We start from the raw sequence: 21647 nt of genomic DNA, 5'->3' as shown, positions 1-21647 counted from the left end.
TTTCACTGTGTCACAACATTTCCACGGACAGTATCTACTTTTGCCATGAGGAAGGTTTTGTAACCACAAACCAGGAGATAAAGTTGTAATGATCAGAGATAACTAGTCCAACAAAGAATCAGCGAGAGTAGCTAGTGACAAGCGACAAGAGTACGGAGCGATTTGTGTGACGGATAAACGCTGCATTATCCTTTCGAAAATACTGATACGAGAATGTCTCGTACGTGCTGGACCGTCGGACGAAACACGGAACTGGTGGTGGATTGGTGAAATTCGTGATTCTGAGTGTATCGTAATTAATGTGTAATATGCTTGCGGTGGATTCTCAACCGAGGAAAGCGAACGAGGAAATTACGCTGCGGAGAGAGAGAGAGAGAAAAGTAAACGTCTCAGTATCGCCAATTCACAAATCGCACCGACAATCGACGCATGAACAGAATTATAAAAAATTATCGCTGCGGCGCGCGGCTACGGAAAACTTTTAATCGTTGCTCGCCGTCTCCCAACCACTGCCAGCGAATGTCACGACAAACGAAGAGAGATAAGAGTGCCGGACACAAGCGACATGTCGATAATCCACAACTGACAGCATGGCCTGGTGAGGAGCTCGACGAAACGTCAAATGTTGGCGAATGTTATTTCATCGTTGCTTGTGAACTGCCAGTTGGCTAAAACTCTGCGAGTCGGTCGAGTGTTTGGCAATGATAGTCGGTGTTGCGTTGACATATTAAAATCTGAATGCGAAACCGCGATTGTGTTGTTATACGGGCTTCTTATCGGCTCTTCTGAACTAGCCTAAAACTTTTGAAAGTGACATTCTTCTCGATCTCTCCCTTTCGCGCTTACAATTCACTTATCATCCCGACAATGGAGCCTGAGAATATTGTAATGCAGGGCATCCTGCTTTTACCACCGCAAGGAATGCTGGGACAACTCAAGGTTGGACTAACTATTGATATAATTATTAGAACATAATCACTATATGCGTCGCTGCGTAACCAAGGGCAGCAGATCAAAGGAAGTTCACATCCTATCTTGAAACGTTTCTGATTCAACTCTGACTTCATGGCTTATTCTATCGACGTGTCACACTCTAGCGCTAAATGAAGCCTGATTATTAATTATGAACTTCCTTCTTAAATTGTACGAGAATTTATCAACTTCTTAGATTCCGTCAATAAGGCGGCCCTGTCTCAATTCCATTTTCCTTGATTTTTTTTATTTTCAGAAAACATGGCACAAGAAGTTTTGCCAACTTTTCAAGCCCAGCAAAATTGGTATCAAACGACTCGAGGTTTTCGACAGCCAAGAGGAAGCTGTCTCGCAGCCCCACTCCTCGAAAATCATCACCTTAGAAGCTTGCGTCAAAATTGCACCCAGCAATCAACCCAACGTATTCACCGTAAGAAAACAACCGAATCTTACAAGGCCTTGCCACATTTGACCATTAGCAATCTATTTTGAAATTTGTGCACATTGCAGTTTATAAGCTCAAGTTTTTCTGGTGAAAAACTAAGATGATTTCTGTAAAAGTAAAGAAGAATTTGCTAAATACTCTCGCTTAGATTTCTTCTGGTATGAAAAAATCGAAATACGATAATTACTGCAGAATGAAAATAATTAGTAAAATTTTCCTCTAGGTTGTCACGAAAACTGGAATTCATCACTATGGCTGTTCCTCGGAGCTTGATATGACAAATTGGATGAACGCATTTCAAATAGTTGCCTTTGCAGACAGCTTTCCCCAACATATTATCGAAGAAGACAATGATTTGTATAGTACGGCCGGAGAAGGAATCTTTGCGGTTAAGCTCGTGGAATCTGATGCCTCGAAGAGATGCAAACTAGAGGAGAAAAATTATACATTGATATTAGCGGCTGCCGATATGAGACTCATGGATGGAGAAGAGATTCTGTTTACCTGGCCCTACAAATTCATAAGGAGGTATGGATATAGAGACGGAAAGTTCACCTTTGAAGCTGGTAGGAAATGTAAATCTGGCGAGGGATTGTTTTGTCTGGAGCATAGCAGTCAACAGATCTTCAAGTGCTTGTCTGCTAAAATGAAATGCATGAAAAAATTGCTTAGTGGGGATAGCAGCCCCAGTATTGATTTTAACAATGCTCAGTATCACGCCGCATTGTCCATGGAAGCTGGTTCCAGGTCCCCTCTACCACCATCCCTTAATAGCTCTGGAAATTTAATTGATCTGGAGTTTTCAACGATATCACAAAACTCCCAGAAATATTCAAACTCATCGTCGTTATCCAATGATCAGCCCGTGTCCTTTATAAAACCACCACCACCTATTATAAAACCAAAGCCAGCAAAACCACCCAGAAGGCACATGTTTACCGGCCATCAAGAAAGAAAATCTCTCGAAGAAGAATTACCTGACACAATGATGCATGGAAGGTACACTAGATTGAATTCCAGTAGCTCTACGGAATTTCCGTCAAGTTGTAACAACAACTTGATGACTATGGATGATCAAAAAAATCCCTACGATTCGGTAGAGGTGAGAAGTGATGCATGGAAAACACACGGCGCTGATAATGTACTTCATACGGAAGCGATCATACCTTGTACATCTGACGAAGAGGCTCAGTATGAAACAATGGACACATGGTCATATGCCTCGCAGAGCTCAACTAGGAGCAAAACGAGCAGCAATGATATGGTTATCACTCCAACCTGCCCAATCATCCACAACAATGTTTCGCACAGATCTGAACCACCTAACTACGACAAGTTGCAGCATTTTGGCTCTACGCATAAGCTAAACCAGAACTCTGGTTACAGGACACCCAACGTGCAACCTAATTCCCAAATCAATGTACCCGCATTACCTCCTGTGGTGGATACTGAGCCATCGTCATCTTGGGATGATTATGAATTTATCGAGGATATTAGCACCGCTAGATCTGCAAATGACAGCAGTCATGGTTATGGAAGGGTTAGAAAAAAAGTAACCCTGCCAAATAGCGCTGGGCCAAATCATAAAATATACAACCAAACTGAATATGCAGTAATATCCAAGCCAAGAAAGGTTTAAAGATTATTTTTACCAAGTTTTGGTATGCATATTTTGAAACATCTGCCTGCTGATCTACACACAATCAGTGGACAGTGACAAGCAATCCTTCGAGTATACCTTCGACTGATCAAAACTCGGATCTAGTGCCTTATTACTATAATCATAATAAATAATAAGTGAAATAAGTGATGACAGAAACCAAATTACATGAAATGATGAAAATAAATGATAATCTAATAATCTCCGTGAATTTTAAAACTAGCGTCACGTACTTAGTTACATTTAACAATTGTGGATCTTTATTTCAGTGTTAATAACATGACTTGTCTCAAAGGTTGAGACAGCTTTCTGCTACCATCAATAATTCATACTTGCCGGTATTATTAATTGCAGTTTTCCTCAACTTCTAAAGCCATACTCGCATGAAAAGTTGTCAATGTTTACCATCAAATTATTATGAAGATGCCACAATTATTTAATTAATTTATAATAACTAAGTAGGCTGTAGAAATAAAAGGAACATATTTTACTATAAAGTATCATATATACATATATATTATATATAATTATAAATGATAGTTTATCGTTATATTTTACTACTTTCGTACTACGATTTATACCTCTAATCAAAGAGTGGTGCATCACATAGCTTTATATATGGTCAAATATACTTAGAGTTATATTATCACAAATGACCAAAGAATGATTATTGAAGTTGGTAGAACATTGTTGACAGACATTTTATGCCCTCGCAAAGTACACCTCCTTGAAACACCACATTGGCATAATGGTTCTTCATTTTTATGTTCGATGAGTCAGAAAGCAGACAAAGATTAGCGTTACGATTTTTTTATGCTACTATTTGGTTGTTATTTTTATTTTTGCTGCAAGCAAAGCAATCGGAATATCCTCAAGTTATATTCTAGATTGTGACGCTCATTTAAATTCATTACAAATACGTCGCATGGAAGAATGACTAAACATCACATTTTAAAATCTTGTATTAGTCAACCGAACCCAACGTATTGAACTCTCAAAGTTTTCGGATTGAAAACAGTTTTGTTACACACGAGTTGTATAGCCTTTCTTTCAAGTACCTATCGCATTATTCCATTAAACTATATTATATTTTTTACCTGCTTGTATCGTAAGTTTACAAGAGTATGTTTGTCTAATTATTAAACCCTCGATAATATTGTGCCAACGAACTAGTTTATATGTTAAAATAAAAATAAAATTGGTCAGTTTTCAAGGTGTAGCAAAATTCGCACGCACGCTAGTTACAAATGCAAAAAAAGGAAACAAATATGGAAAATCACTTTACTGTAGCAGTAACATTAGCATTGCTATTTACAAAAGTTGACATAAGTTTTATATTATGTGTGTAAGTATTTTATACTTGTTCGAAATTGAAAATTCAAAATAAGACAACTACAAATATTTTACGATCTTGAGTAAATTTGTGGATTTTGACCTTGCCATTTTATTCTTACCAGTTAAGGTTTCTAACTTAGAGAAATTGATTGATGCAATAATTGAAGAATCATTTAAAAATGAGTTAAATTGCAATTTCGCATATATGTTGCATTTACAGGTTGTTCAATCTTTAACCGACGTTCCGACTTTTTGATATTCAATTTTAGGAAGATTTTCCCGTTCATCTTCAACTTGTTCAGCAGTTAACTTGCTCTGTTGTTTCTTCATTTTCGCAAACGCCTCCTCTGCAGCAGCCTCAAAATAACCTTCGTCATAGTTCATAAATTTACGAACTTTTTCCCCTTTTGAAGCCATTATTTTTTCAATATTATTATTCTGCTTCAAATCGGAGAACCATCCAAGATTATCCGCTATTAAATGATTGTTTTTGCAACCGTCGCACCTCACTATCACGACCCCTGTTTCGTAACTGATTTTCGAAATCAGTTTGTCATTTCGAGTCATGCATTTTTTACAGGTGAACGAAAGCTGGAGTTTTCCCTCCAACTTTCCAAGTGCTTGACGCGAGTCTGAATCATTGCGTTGGCTTTGAGAATTTAATTTCGCACTAGTGGTAAATAATATCGCACGTTTCGAGAATATGCAAACTCCGGCAGGAGATTCTACTCCATTTAAAATTAATGCTCTTTGCATGTATTTCGCAGTCAGTCTACTACCTGACCTCAGCAGATTTCCGATTGGCATCATTTCTATGAGTTTATCTGATTTTATTGTGAATAATTACTTCGCTACTGCGAAACGCTATTTATGTCAATTTACGTAGTCGAACTATCGTGTCACTCGTGTCAGACACATAACCTCAAATTATGCGCAAGGCATCCACGAAAAAAACAGGTCGGTATGCATGCATTCTGCAGTGCCAACATAGTCAACTTGGGCACCGATTTTCCATTAGTGGCAACTAGCGCTCTCTTGCGCAAATTGCAATTGAAAAATAGCATAATGGACAAAATAAAACGGCATGGCGGGGGTTACATTAATAATTTCAAACCTTACCTATATTCAGGATCACGGCGAATGAAAATTAAAACCGCAGATTCTTTTCTCTCAAACGGCTCTGCGGTGTCAGTTGATGGATTATAACGTCGCACAAAACTCACCACACAAAAAACAATACTATCAATATAAACCATAACATCCGCGCGTACTTTGCACATTTTTTTCAGTTCAACGCAGACAAATTTCAACGGTACAGGTAGCACGAGAACATTTAGCAATTTACTGATTGTAAAATGGCGGCGCGATTGTTTGTCGATTGTTCGAATACCAGGAAATCACCGATCCTGCTGTAATCCACTGACAAAAGAATGATGACGAGTACGTGTTAGCTATTTTTCATTATAAATTTCTTTCGTAATCAACGGTTATTTAGCCGACTTTTACATTTTATCAACGAATAATCACACTCACAATTATCTCCCCATCTTGAAGATCTAGTTTGATCGGCATGTACTCGATATTAGGGTTGCTGTTGGGAAACAACCGAATTCAGCCCGGCGTTGTATTCAAAACAGCACTAACAGCCCAGAACCATATGCAACCAACTTCCGATCGCTGTTTATATACGATATCGACCTCGTACTGTATCCGCGTTGTAAAAAAAAATTTGAACTCAAACACAATTAATGAATGGACCCACTTCATAATAATCAAGCGTTCTACATGAATTAGACGATTCAAAGTTTCGAACATCTAGGATCGCATTAATTTAAAAGCGGAAAACATCCGACAGAAGGCCTGCAGCCGCATGGGTATTTGTTTACCAAAACAATTGAATAGTAACCCTAGCACCACCAGCTTCAGATTGTAGCGGAATAATACATAATCTGCAGGGGAATCTGTAGTACTGGCACGATAAGCACATTAATGTGAAATTTCTCCTTATTTTGGAAACTTTCTCATCGGTTGAGTTGTTCAAATCTAAAAAAAAAAATAGTCAGTCCTTATGGGATTCTCGGGTCAGAACAATTCTGTTGCATTATATTTATGCAGTACGATCATAGTTAACCGACTGATACCGATAATATAAAATTGAGCGTTACTGGCAGTGTTGACTTACAGACCAAGACTGACAATTGAACAGAATTACTGACTCGTAATGACGCTGCTTCGCGGGAGCGCCGTAAAGTGGCGCCATCTAATCCTAGTGAAACATACTAACTATGTCAAAATGTTGATTTGAGTTTTTCTTGCACATGGAATTAGCTGCCAGCAATTCATGGGCTGACAAGTTGCCATGTGACGTGGCTGCGGTGAACTGCTAGGTGGCACTCGTCAGAGATTCAGCAACGTTTAATTCGTTGACAGAGGTGTGCGTTCAGTGTTCAGAGCCGGTTGTTGCGATCGGGTGCAAAGTGGAGCATAAGATTTGTCACATATTGTATTAAGAGACTAATAAAAAAAATGAACAGGCTCATTGTTTTGTGCATTATCGCCGTCACCACCTCCTTGGCGTTGGCCGAAACTTGTCAAAAACCAGAAGTTTCAGCCTCAGCATACGTTACCGAAGATGCTACAGTCTTGACTAACATCGCTTTCACCACACAATTCACGCTAAAGTGTAGCAACGGCGCCAAAGGTGTTTCTCTATATGCCGAGGTCGAAGGAAAGACTTTGCCCGCAGTCAGACTCAGTGCGGACAACAAATATCAGGTATGTAATCTTAGTATCATCTCATTTCCGTCAATTGACAATCGATGATTGTCTGCCAAGTCAGCTTGCCACTTACAAGGAACATCAGTTTGGTGTCCCCCTCCGATTTCGTTGAGACTCATGTATATTGTGGAACCTTGAAAACTAAGCGACTAGTATTTTTTTTTATCTGCGGAAAAACTGTTTAGAGGGGTGAAAACGACTACCAGAGATGGACACCCAACGGGGTGATTTCTTGATGCGCTTGATGGATTCGAATGAAACCAACGCTGAAATATTTTATAATCGAATAGAAACATTTCAGCGTTGGTTTCATTCGAATCCATCAAGCGCATCATGAAATCACCCCATTGCTTGCCCATCTTTGGGGCTTGGTTTCACCACTTTGAACCGCTTTTCCGCAGATAAAAAAAAAAATATGTGTCTCTTAGTTTTTAATGTTCTACAACATACATGAGTCTCAACAAAATCAGAAGGGGACACTAAACTGATGTTCCTTGTTAGTAATATGGTATAAACTTGTACATGAGGTGAAGCGAATTGTTGTACGAGTTGGATATGAACTATCTCTTCCGATTGCTGACAATTTTTTGTAAAAATATCAACTTTTTTTATAGCTCTATCAAATATCTTGGCAAAAGTTATTTATCACCATTCTGTTTGTTTGGTACTATAGGTCAGCTGGACGGAGGATATAAAGAAAGCTAGATCAGGAGATTACAATGTTAATCTGTACGATGAAGAAGGGTACAGTGCCCTTCGCAAAGCAATTAGAAACGGAGAAGATCCGAGCAGTGTGAAACCTCTAGCTGTTGTTGTCCTCAACAACCCAGGTGCTTACCTTGGACCATGGATAAACTCTGAACTCTTAGCTGCATTCTTAGCTGCATTTGTTACATACACAGCATTCTCTGCCAAATGGAAGCTGTTATCGTAAACTAAGTAATTACAATTTAAGTCATGAATGATATTTTTAACTGCCTCCGGCTTCACTATTTATACTAAACCGTTAATTGGATTCAAATAGTTTTGTAAAATATCAATGTATCCAATATCGAACGATCAATCAATGATTCTCCTGGAGAACCAAAACTGTGACTGAATAAAATTCATTACTTTATCAATTCTAATCCCTAGCTTCTACGTTGTTCACTTTTACATAGGCGAATAAACAGGAAATACAATTACAATTTAGCTGATAATAATTTTTTATTAAGAATTTAATGAACATGATTCATTGATATAAACAAAAAAAAAAAACTCATGATAATTAATATCATATTCAGAACATTTCGAGTGGAGGATCATTGCCAAATAAGAATCTCCAAGACGAAGGTTTTCTGATTAATAAATTACCAGAGGCGTCCTTTGAGAAAAGTTCTAGCCACTGATTTAAGTAGTTAGCTAACTCCATTGCATCTGGGATGTTGTCTCCTTCTGAACAAAATCTGAGTAAGACCGCACAAGGAATATGGTTCTCGACAAAGATATCATATAGGTTTTTGGCAAAACCTCCACCTGGGATTGCAAGGACTTCGCTCCTGCCATATTCATCAATTTTACTTTCTAGATGTGTCCAGTTCAGGCTGTCGAACATTGCACCAAATTCTGATTTTATTTCCGGAGATGCAATGTAACGTAACGGAATGGTTCTGATCTGTTGATCTCGTTTTTCATGGGAGTAGCTGCTGGTCAATATGATGACCTATGATTGAAAATACGTCGATTGAATTTGTTACAAATATGTAATGTGACCAAAAATCTTACCTTGGCAACGTGTTTTTCTGTGATGAAGTTCTGCAGCTTTTTAAAGAATAGAAAGGGCTTCTTGGACAGTGGTGATCTTATTTGAATTAGTAGAACTCTTTTATCTGTGCTACAAAATAAATCAACGGCTGTGCAAAGGGCTGACGAATTTTCGTCGTACGGATCAGGGCCAACTATAGGTATGAATGCAGAATCCCAAACATAACCTATTCTCTTTGCGCTAAGGCTCGATATAAAAAGATCAACAGCCAATTGTCCAACATTTCCTACAGCTACTGAAGGAATAATGAGCGTGTATCCCGTCAAATCAATATCTTCTGTAAGTTTTATCATCTTCCCTTATAGAATTAACCTTCTGTTTAGTAAACATAAGCTGTACGTTAGACAAACCGTAATGACAAGCTGGATTCAGCTTACATCGACTGTACCATAGCTTACCTAACACACGTAGAATGTTGAACTGGATGTTGGATCTCACGTGCTAGTGATGTTTCAGAACGCACGTACCGAAAAGGATTTTCGTGCCTGTTCTCGCAAACAGTTATTGTCGTTCTACTTACATCATTTTTTTTTTCTTTGAAAAAATAGATGTAAGAAAGTTAAAGTCAAAAATGTATCAGCGTTACCAGGTTACAAAATCTCCACAATCTGGAGACTGATACCGCTCAAGCAATTTCATTATATATATCCTATTCTTTCATTCCATACGCCCGTTGAAATGTTGGATACACTTCGGACGCCCAAGCTTAACTCGTTTCGAAACATTGCGAAATATCACCCGTGCGCAATCAAATTTCGGAATACGCTCATTATACGCTCACTATAAGCCACTGATATATACATACTATATTATATGATATAATTGATAGTGCTAAAAATGACGCGACGACGATATCTTTCTATTGCTTGTGTTTGTTTTATCACCATTCCAAGTTTTGACCCTATTAATCCTGACAGCAATCTAGCCAGATAGAGAACTAGTCAGCCAACACATCAGTTTTACCGTTGTAGTTGGAAACCTCCAGTAAACTCCGAAAGTAGTATACAAAGTCTATCCATTTCCAATAAAGTGGTGTTTAAGATATTGGCCACGCTACTTGCCGAAAAATGTTTAAAGATGTGCAAGTTTTAATTGTTGGAGCCGGCGCTGCTGGTATCGCCGCGGCATGCCGTCTGCTGGAGCAAGGTTTTCAAAATGTCAGAGTTTTTGAAGCCGGAGATCGAATCGGAGGGCGCGTACATACCGTAGAATTCGGTGCGTACATTGGCTGTGTTTCAACTAACGACTAATTTTTTCCATTGTATATTCATTTAAATAACTATTCATGCCAAGCTAACAATAAGTGCAGCTTATAATGAATTAGAGCAGTTATGAAACTAATCAAGTGATAACAGCTAGAAGAGGCCTGATGGACCTTTATTAATAATACATATGTTTTCCTTTACTATGGTAGCTGATAACGTGGTAGAGCTAGGAGCTGAATATGTGCACGGTGAGCGTGGAAATATATCCTATGAATTGGCATCTCGCCACAATCTTTTGGAGGGATCTAACCTTCTGACCAATACTGAAAAGTGGATGTTTGCTGATTCTCAAGGAGAAATCATACCTAGAGAACAAAGTACTGAGCTACTGAATATATATCATGAAATCTACACAGTTATGCCAAACAAGATAACAGATTTCGAGGGGTCATTCGGAGAATATTTCACACAAGAGTTAGTATCATAACTTCTAGAGTAGTTGAATGTTCGATTAAGTTTTCATTAAAAAGTACAGGGTTCTCTCTTCGTTACAAGTTTTTCAAGTTTTGTGTAAGGTGCTGGTAATTCTTTCACTTGTTCTCTTTTAAAATCACATAACTGAAATAGTCTATAAGTTCTTGCCTATGTTTATCTTATAAATTCTACTTTCAGGTATTACAAGGCATTCAAGGAAAATCCATTTACAAATTTCACCAGGGCAGAAGAATTTTTGGAGTGGATATGCAAGTATGAATCTATCATAGAATCTTGCGATTCGTGGTCCGAAGTTTCTGCATCCGGACTTGCCGAGTATTGGACATGTGAAGGGAATCCATTGCTTAATTGGAAAGGCAGGGGATATAAAACTCTGTTTGAAGTTTTAATGGTAATGATTTCAGAATGAGATTCAATAACATTTTCCATCATTGAATCAGTACAAAATAGAATCTCAATTTTATTCGGTATTCTCAGGTACTTGCAAAATCCTAACAACAATTATTTTTTTCCTTGCGACTTACAGAACAAGTTTACACCAGCGGCAAGTGAGCTACCACTTCTGGAAAAAGTGGACTTCAAGAAAGTAGTTTCAAGTATTGACTATAGCAGTAAAAATCGAATTACTATTAGAACTACTGACAACTCGGAGCATAATGCTGATCATGTTATTTTTACACCCTCGCTTGGTGTACTGAAAGAACAACACAGCAATTTATTCACACCACCACTACCTGAATTGAAAAGACGTGCCATACAGGTACATGCGCAGAGATTTAACGTTCGAGTCGTGTTTTCGCATGCATTCTAAGTCATGGATTGAAACTTGAATAAGTACTTTATCAGTAGTACGCATTAGTTACATCTCTAGTTATAATTATTCTGAAATACTCAGGGTCTCGGATTTGGAACAGTGGACAAAATTATCTTTGAATTTCCTTACAAATGGTGGCCCGAAGATATCGCCGGTTTTAATTTAGTTTGGTCGAAGGAGGATAAAACAAAGTTTGTACAATCTTCTGACAAAGTAAGTTGATTTATATGATCGAGCGTTCAAACTTACAAATCAGGACACGGTTCCATTATATTATACTAAGAGCAACATCAAGATATCCGCGATAGTATGCATATAAAAAATACTAATGTTATTTCAGGGTAATGAATGGTTGGCTGATGTTTTTCATTTCTCCACTATTGACCATCAACCTCGTCTTTTAAGCGGTTGGCTCACTGGACCATGTGCAAGGCATGTTGAGGACTTGAAAGATTCAACTGTACTTGATGGATTCTATGACATGTTGCAAAGATTCTTTAGTAAAAAATTCGACATTCCAAAACCAATAAATATGATACGGTACGTGTATAATTGTTCTGTGCTTTTCACTTTCATGTTTAGTGATTCTTCACTATTACTTTCAATAACGCAACTTCATCAAAGATATATTCCACTCATTGTTGTGTTAGTAATATTTTGCTGACAGACTTGTGGAATGATGGATAAATCCATGCAAATCTATTGCATAACCATATGTATATTGTATACATTATGCATCACCAAGCTACCTAGGAGATAATCAAGTGCCCTCATTTTTTCCAGGTCCAAGTGGAATCAGAATAAACACTTTAGAGGCTCCTACAGTTTTCGAACTTTGGAATCTAAAAATTTAGACATCTGGGCGAAAGACCTTGCTGAACCTGTCATTAATCCCACTGGCAAACCAGTAATTTCGCTCATCTTTCGATATCATTTGATAGTTATAGGCAAGAATAAAGCTAACGATTTTTTAACAGGTATTACTTTTTGGTGGGGAGGCAACTCATGAGCACTATTACTCGACAGTTCATGGTGCAGTTGAAAGCGGAATTCGCGAAGCTGATAGACTCATAGAATACTACAGGTATGAAGCTCTTGAGTATATCTCGTTTTGTTCGTTAGATACAAAATTAAAAAGGCCTTAGAACAATTATGTTTGAATTCTACGCAAAAAATCTCCCCTAGAATAAACTTTTCAAGTATGTGACACTGTCACTTCATATAGATATAAATGAAAATTGGGGATCTCTTTTAGAAGAAAGCTACTGCACATCTTGAACTTTGGCAAATCGATACTCGGTTTCATTGACTTTCCCCCAAGTTATTTTAAAATAACATTGGTCATTCAGATCTATCAATTGACTATAGCACAGTTTATTCACAGGAAAAGAAAACCCCAGCTGTAACGAAGTGGTTATCTATTCAATCGGCGGATGATACTGAACACGAATTCCTGTATATTCTAAATTGTAAACAAAGAAATACCATATAAACGTATATTTTTCCACGTATTCTGTGAAAACGCAATTTGTATATCATATTTTACACTCTATGCTCAATTTTCTAGTGAATAAAATCAAAGTCATTGAATCCCGAAAAAAATGAAACAGAGAAATTTACAATCTATGATTCGGTTATTGAAATTTGTTCAGTCATGTTATTTATTGCGAAAAATAAACGTATTTTAAGTGTACGTATCAACAGCACATCTATTTTTCAAGGTATTGCTATGAGTTATAGTTGTTCGCGATCCAAATAACACGACAAAATAATTAGTCAATATTATCATGAATTTAGAATTTATAATTGACTGAATACCGACTACTGAAAATCTAAGGGGAAAACAGAAAAGAGGATTGCTCCTATGAGTATGATCGCACGGAATAAATACGGAGTGATACATGCATACTCACAGTAGTAGATACAGAAAAACGACTCCTGCCGATAAAGACGCTACCGGATCACTAAAATGACTTCTTTTGCCTCCGGGCTCACTTATCCGCCGAGTGCTGGTCACGAAAATTTGTTAAAAAAAAAAAAACGAACGTTTAGCGGATTGGGCTAGCGCGCGAGTTGATATCGAGAGATCGAATTTTGAATCTTCGCCCTGCCGTTCTTGTGCGAGCTGTAAACAAATGTGCGTAAAGGTGAACTCGGTTTCAAAGCGTATTATTGGTGACAGATCGAATTTTGAATCTTCACCCTGCGTGCTCGTGCGAGCTGTAAACAAATGTGCGTAAAGGTGAACTCGGTTTCAAAGCGTATTATTGGTGACAGATCGAATTTTGAATCTTCACCCTGCGTGCTCGTGCGAGCTGTAAACAAATGTGCATAAAGGTGAACTCGGTTCCAAAGCGTATTATTGGTGACAGCGATTTCAAGTGGGCCGTGTGTGTTGCAGATATGTGTGTGTTGCCATGACCTTCATGTGGTAAGTGCAATAAACTATTGTTTATTCGTGTGTAAAAAATATTTTGGATTATAAACATATAAAAAATGTGGACTTTTTCCGTTTTCTCATGACAATCGGCAGTAACCGATCGGTCGGCTCGTCAGATTCGTCTTACTCTCAGTAACATTGTAACGAATTCTCTAATTTCTGCTTCCTTGAATCTGGTAGGACCCATGCATGTTAAGTGAGCCGGTAAATCATTTTCCGTTGTTTCAGAGGGTATAATAGCTCTGAAATACATTTTAGAGACAAATTAGGGAAACATTCAACTTCGGTACCTGGATATTATGCACTTTTATTATCTGCAAGATACGCACCTTACTCGCATATTCCTACACCGATTTCGTACGTATTCTTCTGCAAAACACTTGTATACATATTGTGCATATGTTTGATCCGATGCAAATGATGATACTAGTTGATCTCTGCCCTCGGGATATGTATTATTTATAACATCATAGTATCCCTTTGTGGCAATCGGAATTATATAATCAACCTGAAGTCAATCAAATTATGATTTTAAACATATGACACTGACATCTAAATTATATGAGTAGATTTTTCATTATTTGTTGAAATTCAAACTGCAATTACTCTTTTCAAGCAATCATCGATGAACTCTTTGGCTGCATTGAATACGTGCATCTGCTGCTCTCTCAGAAGCAGAACTGCGATTCTCGGTTCATTTGATCTGAAAATTTCCGTGAGGCGAAGCGCCGCTTCCATCCCGTCATCGGCGAACGTTAGCATTATTTTTACAGCCGACGGTATACTTGGCTGCGAGTTAAATAATCCGAATTATTCATCACTCTGATCATATGTAAACATTAGTCAACTCTCAATTCTACATTCGGCATACTTGTATGCTTCGCTTACCATACTCGAACCTCTCACAGTAATATCTATGATTTGTGGAACTCTTTCGATTCTTGAATTCAACGATCTGAAAATCAAAGGTGTCCATGGGATGTTTGGGGGCCGAAGTATTGTGGATTTAGTTCCTGAAACAATTACCTCAGATAATAATGACATAATTATACTTATTTATAACAGTTATTTGGAACCTTTTCATTACCTTGCGAATTCAAGTGGTCAGAAAGACAGTCAACGAGCTCAAGAACGTCATTGCTAATTTCGAGTATGACATGAAACATTTTCAACTGTTGTAAAATAAGTATTATTCGTCCTATAGTAGCGTCATCCTCATTTGAAAATGCCAACAAAACCCACCACACTGAACCATGGCTATACTTATATTCGTTTTCGATACACTGCAAACAATCACATGAAATTAAACATTCATAGACGTACTGATCGGCGAGTAAATAATTAAAATTGATTTTTTGGGTACACACTAATATTTTCTGCCGTGTCAGACCCAATTGTTCGGCAAATTTTTGCCAAGTCGGGCGATCTCTTTGAACCACATCTGACTCGACGAACAGACATAATATTTGCAAAAGGCGTGAATCCTCCCACGCGAAGAGAAATCCAGAGTGAATTCTATCTGTACGCATTCGAAGCTCTATAGCTTTCAAATCCATATCCGTGCCATAATCGACATTGATTTTCTTCTCCATTTAGGTTAAGGATTCTAAAGTCAAAATTGTTACGTGGATGAAAAACTGTATACAGATTGATTGTGATCGAATGGAATCAGAGATTTTTTAACTAACAGATCAATCTGAATATTACCTCGTAGACGTAATTCTTGAATATAAACAAATTTAATAACAGTACGGTTAGCGTATATTAAATTTTTTGGATACAATAACCATTTTTATACTCTTTTTAACATGCTTGTACAGAATTGTACTTTTTTCACACTAATCCAAGTACAAGTCTTTGAAATGAAGTGGCACTATTGAGTTTGTACGTATCTCGCTCACACCAGGAAATTTATACATTTCATGTGGTTTGTAGTACAGAATACCAAGAATTCACATCACTTGACTAAATCAAGACATGTGACTTTACCCCACTCTGATTCAAGTTAATATGAAGGTTACGCAGGATTGTGCCCACAATTTCCCTCCAGAAATTTGAATGCGAAGAAAGTTTAGCTACTTCAGAATTTACTCTCTTTGTTAAATTGTCGACAAAGTCGTTTTTTGTAGTTGACCTATAGTTGGTGGAAGGAAATCATCTTCTTGTACCTGATCTGAGAATTCTGCAACGTTGTGTGGAGTATCGAAGAATACTAGCTGTAATGAAACTGGAAATAACAATTTCTCCTTCGCCCATCTTTTATTTCGGTTCGCGTTGCATAACAATAAATATTCCTGTAGATTGTACATACAATTAAAATTTCATTTACAATAGGTACTTAATTAATTACCAGTTGCAATTTTTGAATATGGTAACGCAGGAATTTCTGTAATGTGTATTTTGTTGGAGCATGGATGTCGATTTTTTCTTGCAACATTTTGCAAGGCTACAAAATTGGATCCGGAAACAAATTTACACAAAAAAATAGTAGATACATTCTTATTTATCTATTCTTATTTATACATTCATTCATTTTAGTTCAACTAAAAAATACACAAGTATAGAAAAGTACAGTAAGGAAACAAGACACATTCTACATTTACGTATATATCTACTGTACAGGGATTTTAATCCAGTTTAAAAATAGTTTATTCACTACCAGTAGCAAATGGTCAGTTAAAATTTGACTGAACCCTGTTACGTCTCTAGTGTTGCTTGGTATTTAAGTAACATAATATATTACCTACACCTGAGGTCGATCCGTGTCTAACACAAGTATATTACATTTGATTATAAATTTTTCATGTATATCGGGCAGGCAGCGTATAAATTTTGCGGCAGTGAACAAAAAGTTTATATTCATTAATATTTTTCGTAATATAAATTGTCTAAATTTCAATCTCGGTATTGTGATTAACTTTTCTGTTCAGATCTTATTTCCTTCTCTTGGTTAACTGGTAATGGATTTATTAATTATTCCCATTTTGTCTTCTTCGAAGTAACAAATTGATAAAATCTTGAATGTTCTCTTCTCTATACCAAGCTCTTAAGCTTAAATGATCGACCCTGAGATCACGACGCTTTGTTCCTTCTGGGAAGATACATCTGGAATATATATTTCAAGTATTGATTAGAAGATTGCGGAGGATTGTATTGTTATTAATGTATTACTCTATTATTTATTATTACGTCTATAGATGTTTCATAAGTAGATCTAATTAACTGCTAAATATGAACTTATTTCGATTTGATTCATTTTTACTACAACTCAGTTACGAACCTCACACGTCTACCCAAGCAGTCATTTCTTACTAACTCGTTCGTAAAAGATTGATATATGTATTTTACATATCGTTCATCTAATGCAAATGACGATTCCTCTTCATTTGCAGTCGGGGGATTATTTATCGCGTCAAAGTATCCCTTTGTTAAAATTGGAATTATAGTATCCACCTGAAATCAGTCAGACTATAAATTTAAGCCACATGCTCAAATCCGAGTAGCTTACGGTAGATAATTTCTCTTATTAATGAAAACGTACGCTACAATTACCTGTTCAAAGCAGTCATTTATAAACTCTGTGCTCTTGATAAATACATGGTCTTGTTGTTCCTTCAAAATCAAGACTCCGATCCTCGGCTCATGTTGCCTGAATTTTTTAGTGATTCGTTTTGCTACTTCTGCTCCGTCACTAGCAAAAGTTAACATTACTCTCATGGCTAGTGGTATATTTGGCTGAAATGTAGAAAACGAAAATTATTTCCTACTTCTTTTCAAAGGACATTAGATTAGGCTTTATTATCAAAGTTTGTTCGCATACTCGTGTGTTGTCGATTATTCCACTGTCAACAAATTTGCCGTCATTTACAAGTGTTGATGTGATGCCTGGGATTTTGTAAAGTTTGTTCTCCCTTGAATTTAATGGTCTCAACACGAGAGGTAGCCATTCGATACCAGCTGCCGATCTCAATACGCTGCCTTCAGCTTCTGAAACATATGTTTTGACTTTCTCTATTAAAAAAGTCTTTAATAAGGTTCGTTATTAATTTCATTTACATACGTACCGTTCGATTTATGCTGTTCAGAGACACGGTCAGCAAATCGCAGCATACTATCGCTAATCTTATCAATGATGTCTAATCTGCCCATATCTTCTAATACATTCAAAACTTTTTCTACTGTAGCATTTGCGTTATATGCAAATGATAGTAAGACCCACCAAGTTGAACTATGTTTCGCTTGATAATCTCTCTCGATAACCTGTGGTAAAAATATGTGAAATTGAAGTATTCAAAAAGTAAATACTCTATATTCAAAATTGTTTCTCTGAGAACGTACCGTGATCTGCTGATTTGTCAGGCCCAACTTATCAGCAAATTTTTTCCAATTTGAGCCAAACCCTGTCACAGGATCTGCGCTCATGAATAGGCAAATATTCTGTAAAATTTCTGGCGCTTCGAAAAGACATTCCGCATGAATTTTAGCCGTACACTGTCTGAGCACGACATTCTTCAGTTTTATTCCAGTCCTTAGACAATCGGCATCGATTTTGTTTTCTGCTATTGAAGGGTTTACTATGCTGGAAAAGGGGACAAATTATTCGTGCGTATTAAATTAAAGCAATACGAACAGGAAAGCAGGTAAATTAATTCAATAAATGTAATTGGTAGGTATGAAATTATTACCTCGTCACAGCCATCATCACGTTACTTAGAATTTACCTAGTTAAAATAGTTTTAGGCAAGTCAAGCAATGGCAGTTCTTTGAAAATATCAATTTAGTACAACACTGCAGCCATTACAACTCCACAACTCACAGACAATCTATCCATATTGCATGTTTTGTATTGGAGTATGCTATGATTTTGAGTCCCTTGGTGATACAAGTATTCATGGCCCCTCCCCACTTACTTCCACACTCGATCAAGGTCACAGTTGACCACACATAGGATTTTCCTTGAGCAATTTAAATTTAAAAGTCGCTGGTTGTACTTTGATTAATTTCAATTCAAATTTTTTATGGGTAATATTGCAAGGAATATATGAATATATTATTGCAAATTTAAATTATGTTTACATTTAACGTGCTCGAAAAATCTTGTACAACTTTATAAACTCTGGCAGAAGACCGATCTGCATAGAGCAAAGTAAAATATTCTATTTGATTCCGTTGTGTTTGCAGTTTTATACATTCTATTGTTAGTATTTTGCAAACAAGTTATCTTCAAAACGTTATTTGCATTACTTCATAATTTTATTTATTTCATAACAAATAAAGTCATGTATTAAATGATCACATGCATAAAATTAAAGCAGTCGATAACTCATCAATTAGTCATTCAATAGGTCATTCAAGATTACACGAATTTTTCTGCGGGTAATTCAAATTTGCTTTGGTTAGGACATATTGATAACTCAGCAACAATGAAACTACTGAAACTGAATGATTCAACTGTCAGAGTTATAAATTAAAAAATAAGTGAGGTGGTTTTCAATTCTTCTTTGACAGTTTCAAATTATTTGCGTGGATCTTTGCAAGAACTTCTTTATGCCTTTATTTTTATTTCAAAATTTTTCATATGATCAATACTAGTCTGAGCATTGGCTACAATACCCACATATTGTAAAGTTCTTAATTTTAGATCCGATCAGAGTGTTTATCACACGTCGAAAATCAAAATGCACGACACGCAATGGCAACGAGTAGAATCAACAAAAGTTATAATAATTGGAGGGGGTATAGCAGGATTGGCAGCAGCCAAAACATTAGAGGAAGAAGATTGTGAAGATTATATACTGTTGGAAGGTAGTTTAAAAAATGTAGTTCTCGTGATTTGTAAATAATTCGTGAATCGGCCCGTTGTTTGACAGCCCAAGACAAAATTGGTGGCAGGATAGAGTCAATACCATGGACTAACAACTGGGTTGAATGTGGTGCTCAGTATTTATACGGACAGCAAAGTGATTTAGCTAAGATTTGCCGGTATCGTGGACTCTTGTCAGATTTTGTGTCAACGAAAGGATCAGATTCATATCTACGCGACGATGGTGTCCAAGTTGACGGAGTATTAGTAAAAGATATCAATGACGTAGTTCAATCTGCCATAGAAGAATGCAAAGTTTTCGAAAATGCAGAAATCCGCATGCTTGACAATGCAGCGAACGTTGGTCGGATTTTGAGGAGCAAACTGAGGAAACACTTGCGAACAAAAGGTGATCCGTTGACGATCAGAGACATGCGCGAAGAGATATTTGACTGGAATGTTAGACTTTTAATGATTGAGAATGCCTGCTTTACATTAGATGAATTGTCAGTAAAATATTGGGGAGAATGCCAGGTAAAATATTATTCTTTCTACTACTCGTAGCATAGATGAGGCGCTCTTTTTTATTATATATTAAATTCTTTCCTCCGCTTTCACCCTATTATTTCATTGTAGCCAATCGGCAATGTGGAACATGCAAATTTTGAACCTGGATACAGTTCTATAATCAAATTCATAGCCCAGGGGCTAAATCAAAGAAATATTCGATTAAGCTGCCCCGTCGAGACGATTGAGTGGCGCCAGAGCATCAGCACAGGCAATTTAAGTCAGGCAAACGCGAAACCAGTCACAGTAACTTTAGCTGACAAAAGACGTATTTTTGCTGATTGTGTGATCGCAACTTGTTCACTGGGTTACTTGAAAGAAAATTACAAAAAAATGTTCAATCCTGAGCTACCGCTACATTTATCGCAAGCCATTGAGTGCCTTGGTTTTGGCCTGGTAAATAAAATATTTTTGGACTTTGGTGAGCCTTGGTGGGGCCCTAACGACCAAGGTTTTCAGTTTATTTGGTCAAAAAATGGCAGGAGAATATTTTCAAAACAAAAATTAGCGACGTGGACCAGAGATTTAACTGGTTTTAATATCCTCGAGGGACACAGGGCAGTTTTGTTAGGGCAAGTCGCTGGAAGGGGAGCATACATTGTCGAAACGTTGAGCGAACAACAAGTTGCCTTAGATTGCATCAATCTACTCCGGCATTTTCTCAAAAGAGAAGATATTTCCGTGCCAAGGAGATGTAAAAGAACGCAGTGGCATTCCAATATGTACATCAGAGGTGCCTACAGCCATATTTCTACGAATTGCGATGCCACTGCAGTCACACCGGGAATTTTAGGCAAGCCAGTTTGGTGCACAGTCACTCGAGAGGCTCGCGACAAGGTAAACGCTTCGCGTTATACAAAGCATTCAAAGAGTGCTTTTGTACAAGGTAATGATTACCATGCGTGCTTACGTGAATTCATATTACACATCTTATTTCAGTGTATACCGGTAATAATGCTGGCCGGAGAAGCGACACACGAAAAATATTATTCGACAACACATGGAGCATTTGAAACTGGCATCAGGCAGGCTAAGACGTTTTTACAGTATCACACTGAAAAAAAATGTTAATTATTATGCCCTACTTTTTGTAATTTGTGCGGTATATGCATGACCATGTTTTCATGAAATATACACAAATCTGTTGATTTTGTAGCTAGGGAATTAGTGGCAGGGAATGTAATATATATCATTCTCGATAATCTACTTTGATACATTTTTATGAGTCTGCCGCTTTAAGGACTCTAGATTCTATTGCACCGTGAACAGTAGAAAAGTGATGTGGATGAGTAGCCTTTCCAGAAAATCGAACAACCTGAAAAGTCAACC

At 37.1% G+C, this 21647-nt stretch overlaps 7 protein-coding genes across 10 annotated transcripts; 4 read left to right on the top strand and 3 right to left on the bottom strand.

Moving 5' to 3' along the window:
- The first annotated feature begins 106 nt into the window (after positions 1–106).
- Positions 107–4447, top strand: LOC107226762 (docking protein 3). The gene is made up of 3 exons (XM_015667674.2): positions 107–939; positions 1229–1402; positions 1641–4447. The coding sequence occupies exons 1-3, from the start codon at positions 868–870 to the stop codon at positions 3054–3056; spliced, it is 1662 nt and encodes a 553-aa protein (XP_015523160.1). The 5' UTR covers positions 107–867; the 3' UTR covers positions 3057–4447.
- Positions 4448–6759: 2312 nt separating this feature from the next.
- On the top strand, positions 6760–8317 carry LOC107226742 (translocon-associated protein subunit delta). The gene is made up of 2 exons (XM_015667649.2): positions 6760–7187; positions 7864–8317. Exons 1-2 carry the CDS (start codon positions 6939–6941, stop codon positions 8122–8124), a joined length of 510 nt encoding a protein of 169 aa, XP_015523135.1. The 5' UTR covers positions 6760–6938; the 3' UTR covers positions 8125–8317.
- Positions 8318–8371: 54 nt separating this feature from the next.
- On the bottom strand, positions 8372–9472 carry LOC107226745 (proteasome assembly chaperone 2). Its single transcript, XM_015667653.2, has 2 exons — positions 8955–9472; positions 8372–8892 (listed from the first exon to the last, which is right to left on the bottom strand). Exons 1-2 carry the CDS (start codon positions 9285–9287, stop codon positions 8470–8472), a joined length of 756 nt encoding a protein of 251 aa, XP_015523139.2. The 5' UTR covers positions 9288–9472; the 3' UTR covers positions 8372–8469.
- A 367-nt stretch (positions 9473–9839) lies between these two features.
- Positions 9840–13099, top strand: LOC107226765 (spermine oxidase). Of its 3 annotated transcripts, XM_046743780.1 has the most exons (9): positions 9846–10221; positions 10409–10673; positions 10872–11085; positions 11221–11454; positions 11590–11721; positions 11849–12048; positions 12292–12415; positions 12486–12592; positions 12893–13099. In XM_046743780.1, the coding sequence occupies exons 1-9, from the start codon at positions 10062–10064 to the stop codon at positions 12912–12914; spliced, it is 1458 nt and encodes a 485-aa protein (XP_046599736.1). In that variant the 5' UTR covers positions 9846–10061; the 3' UTR covers positions 12915–13099. The 3 variants fall into 3 exon arrangements, with proteins under 3 accessions (XP_046599735.1, XP_015523163.2, XP_046599736.1); XM_046743779.1 differs by lacking the exon at positions 12893–13099 and having other exon boundaries at positions 9840–10221; positions 12486–12669; XM_015667677.2 differs by lacking the exon at positions 12893–13099 and having other exon boundaries at positions 9844–10209; positions 12486–12669.
- An 845-nt stretch (positions 13100–13944) lies between these two features.
- On the bottom strand, positions 13945–15929 carry LOC107226736. Its single transcript, XM_015667645.2, has 7 exons — positions 15656–15929; positions 15316–15554; positions 15036–15231; positions 14837–14961; positions 14555–14737; positions 14278–14456; positions 13945–14190 (listed from the first exon to the last, which is right to left on the bottom strand). Exons 2-7 carry the CDS (start codon positions 15538–15540, stop codon positions 14061–14063), a joined length of 1038 nt encoding a protein of 345 aa, XP_015523131.1. The 5' UTR covers positions 15541–15554; positions 15656–15929; the 3' UTR covers positions 13945–14060.
- Positions 15930–16188: 259 nt separating this feature from the next.
- LOC107226735 lies at positions 16189–19069 on the bottom strand. Of its 2 annotated transcripts, none has more exons than XM_015667644.2 (7): positions 18634–19069; positions 18287–18527; positions 18013–18208; positions 17769–17932; positions 17501–17683; positions 17229–17401; positions 16189–17053 (listed from the first exon to the last, which is right to left on the bottom strand). In XM_015667644.2, exons 1-7 carry the CDS (start codon positions 18648–18650, stop codon positions 16918–16920), a joined length of 1110 nt encoding a protein of 369 aa, XP_015523130.2. In that variant the 5' UTR covers positions 18651–19069; the 3' UTR covers positions 16189–16917. The 2 variants fall into 2 exon arrangements, with proteins under 2 accessions (XP_015523130.2, XP_015523129.2); XM_015667643.2 differs by having other exon boundaries at positions 17769–17935; positions 18634–19068.
- A 394-nt stretch (positions 19070–19463) lies between these two features.
- Positions 19464–21632, top strand: LOC107226757 (spermine oxidase). Its single transcript, XM_046743783.1, has 3 exons — positions 19464–20285; positions 20388–21155; positions 21258–21632. Exons 1-3 carry the CDS (start codon positions 20091–20093, stop codon positions 21387–21389), a joined length of 1095 nt encoding a protein of 364 aa, XP_046599739.1. The 5' UTR covers positions 19464–20090; the 3' UTR covers positions 21390–21632.
- The last annotated feature ends 15 nt before the right edge of the window (positions 21633–21647 follow it).

Source organism: Neodiprion lecontei, chromosome 6, assembly GCF_021901455.1.
Source record: "Neodiprion lecontei isolate iyNeoLeco1 chromosome 6, iyNeoLeco1.1, whole genome shotgun sequence".
NCBI lineage: Eukaryota > Metazoa > Arthropoda > Insecta > Hymenoptera > Diprionidae > Neodiprion > Neodiprion lecontei.
Note: the sequence above shows the minus strand (reverse complement) of the source record. Positions and strands in the feature narration are given on the sequence as shown.

Excerpts from the sequence above, each read along its gene's own strand:
- LOC107226762 (XM_015667674.2), top strand. The coding sequence starts at position 868 with ATGGAGCCTGAGAATATTGTAATGCAGGGCATCCTGCTTTTACCACCG. Across the intron at positions 940-1,228 it reads GAATGCTGGGACAACTCAAG|AAAACATGGCACAAGAAGTT; the intron begins GTTGGACTAACT and ends TTTTATTTTCAG. Across the intron at positions 1,403-1,640 it reads ATCAACCCAACGTATTCACC|GTTGTCACGAAAACTGGAAT; the intron begins GTAAGAAAACAA and ends ATTTTCCTCTAG.
- LOC107226742 (XM_015667649.2), top strand. The coding sequence starts at position 6,939 with ATGAACAGGCTCATTGTTTTGTGCATTATCGCCGTCACCACCTCCTTG. Across the intron at positions 7,188-7,863 it reads GTGCGGACAACAAATATCAG|GTCAGCTGGACGGAGGATAT; the intron begins GTATGTAATCTT and ends TTGGTACTATAG.
- LOC107226745 (XM_015667653.2), bottom strand. The coding sequence starts at position 9,287 with ATGATAAAACTTACAGAAGATATTGATTTGACGGGATACACGCTCATT. Across the intron at positions 8,893-8,954 it reads CAGAAAAACACGTTGCCAAG|GTCATCATATTGACCAGCAG; the intron begins GTAAGATTTTTG and ends TTTCAATCATAG.
- LOC107226765 (XM_046743779.1), top strand. The coding sequence starts at position 10,062 with ATGTTTAAAGATGTGCAAGTTTTAATTGTTGGAGCCGGCGCTGCTGGT. Across the intron at positions 10,222-10,408 it reads AGAATTCGGTGCGTACATTG|CTGATAACGTGGTAGAGCTA; the intron begins GCTGTGTTTCAA and ends TTACTATGGTAG. Across the intron at positions 12,049-12,291 it reads AAACCAATAAATATGATACG|GTCCAAGTGGAATCAGAATA; the intron begins GTACGTGTATAA and ends CATTTTTTCCAG.
- LOC107226736 (XM_015667645.2), bottom strand. The coding sequence starts at position 15,540 with ATGGAGAAGAAAATCAATGTCGATTATGGCACGGATATGGATTTGAAA. Across the intron at positions 14,962-15,035 it reads TGACCACTTGAATTCGCAAG|GAACTAAATCCACAATACTT; the intron begins GTAATGAAAAGG and ends TAATTGTTTCAG. Across the intron at positions 14,738-14,836 it reads CTGTGAGAGGTTCGAGTATG|CCAAGTATACCGTCGGCTGT; the intron begins GTAAGCGAAGCA and ends TTTAACTCGCAG.
- LOC107226735 (XM_015667643.2), bottom strand. Across the intron at positions 17,936-18,012 it reads TGAACAGCATAAATCGAACG|AAGCTGAAGGCAGCGTATTG; the intron begins GTACGTATGTAA and ends CATATGTTTCAG. Across the intron at positions 17,402-17,500 it reads TAAATGACTGCTTTGAACAG|GTGGATACTATAATTCCAAT; the intron begins GTAATTGTAGCG and ends GACTGATTTCAG.
- LOC107226757 (XM_046743783.1), top strand. The coding sequence starts at position 20,091 with ATGCTTGACAATGCAGCGAACGTTGGTCGGATTTTGAGGAGCAAACTG. Across the intron at positions 20,286-20,387 it reads AATATTGGGGAGAATGCCAG|CCAATCGGCAATGTGGAACA; the intron begins GTAAAATATTAT and ends ATTTCATTGTAG. Across the intron at positions 21,156-21,257 it reads CTCGAGAGGCTCGCGACAAG|TGTATACCGGTAATAATGCT; the intron begins GTAAACGCTTCG and ends ATCTTATTTCAG.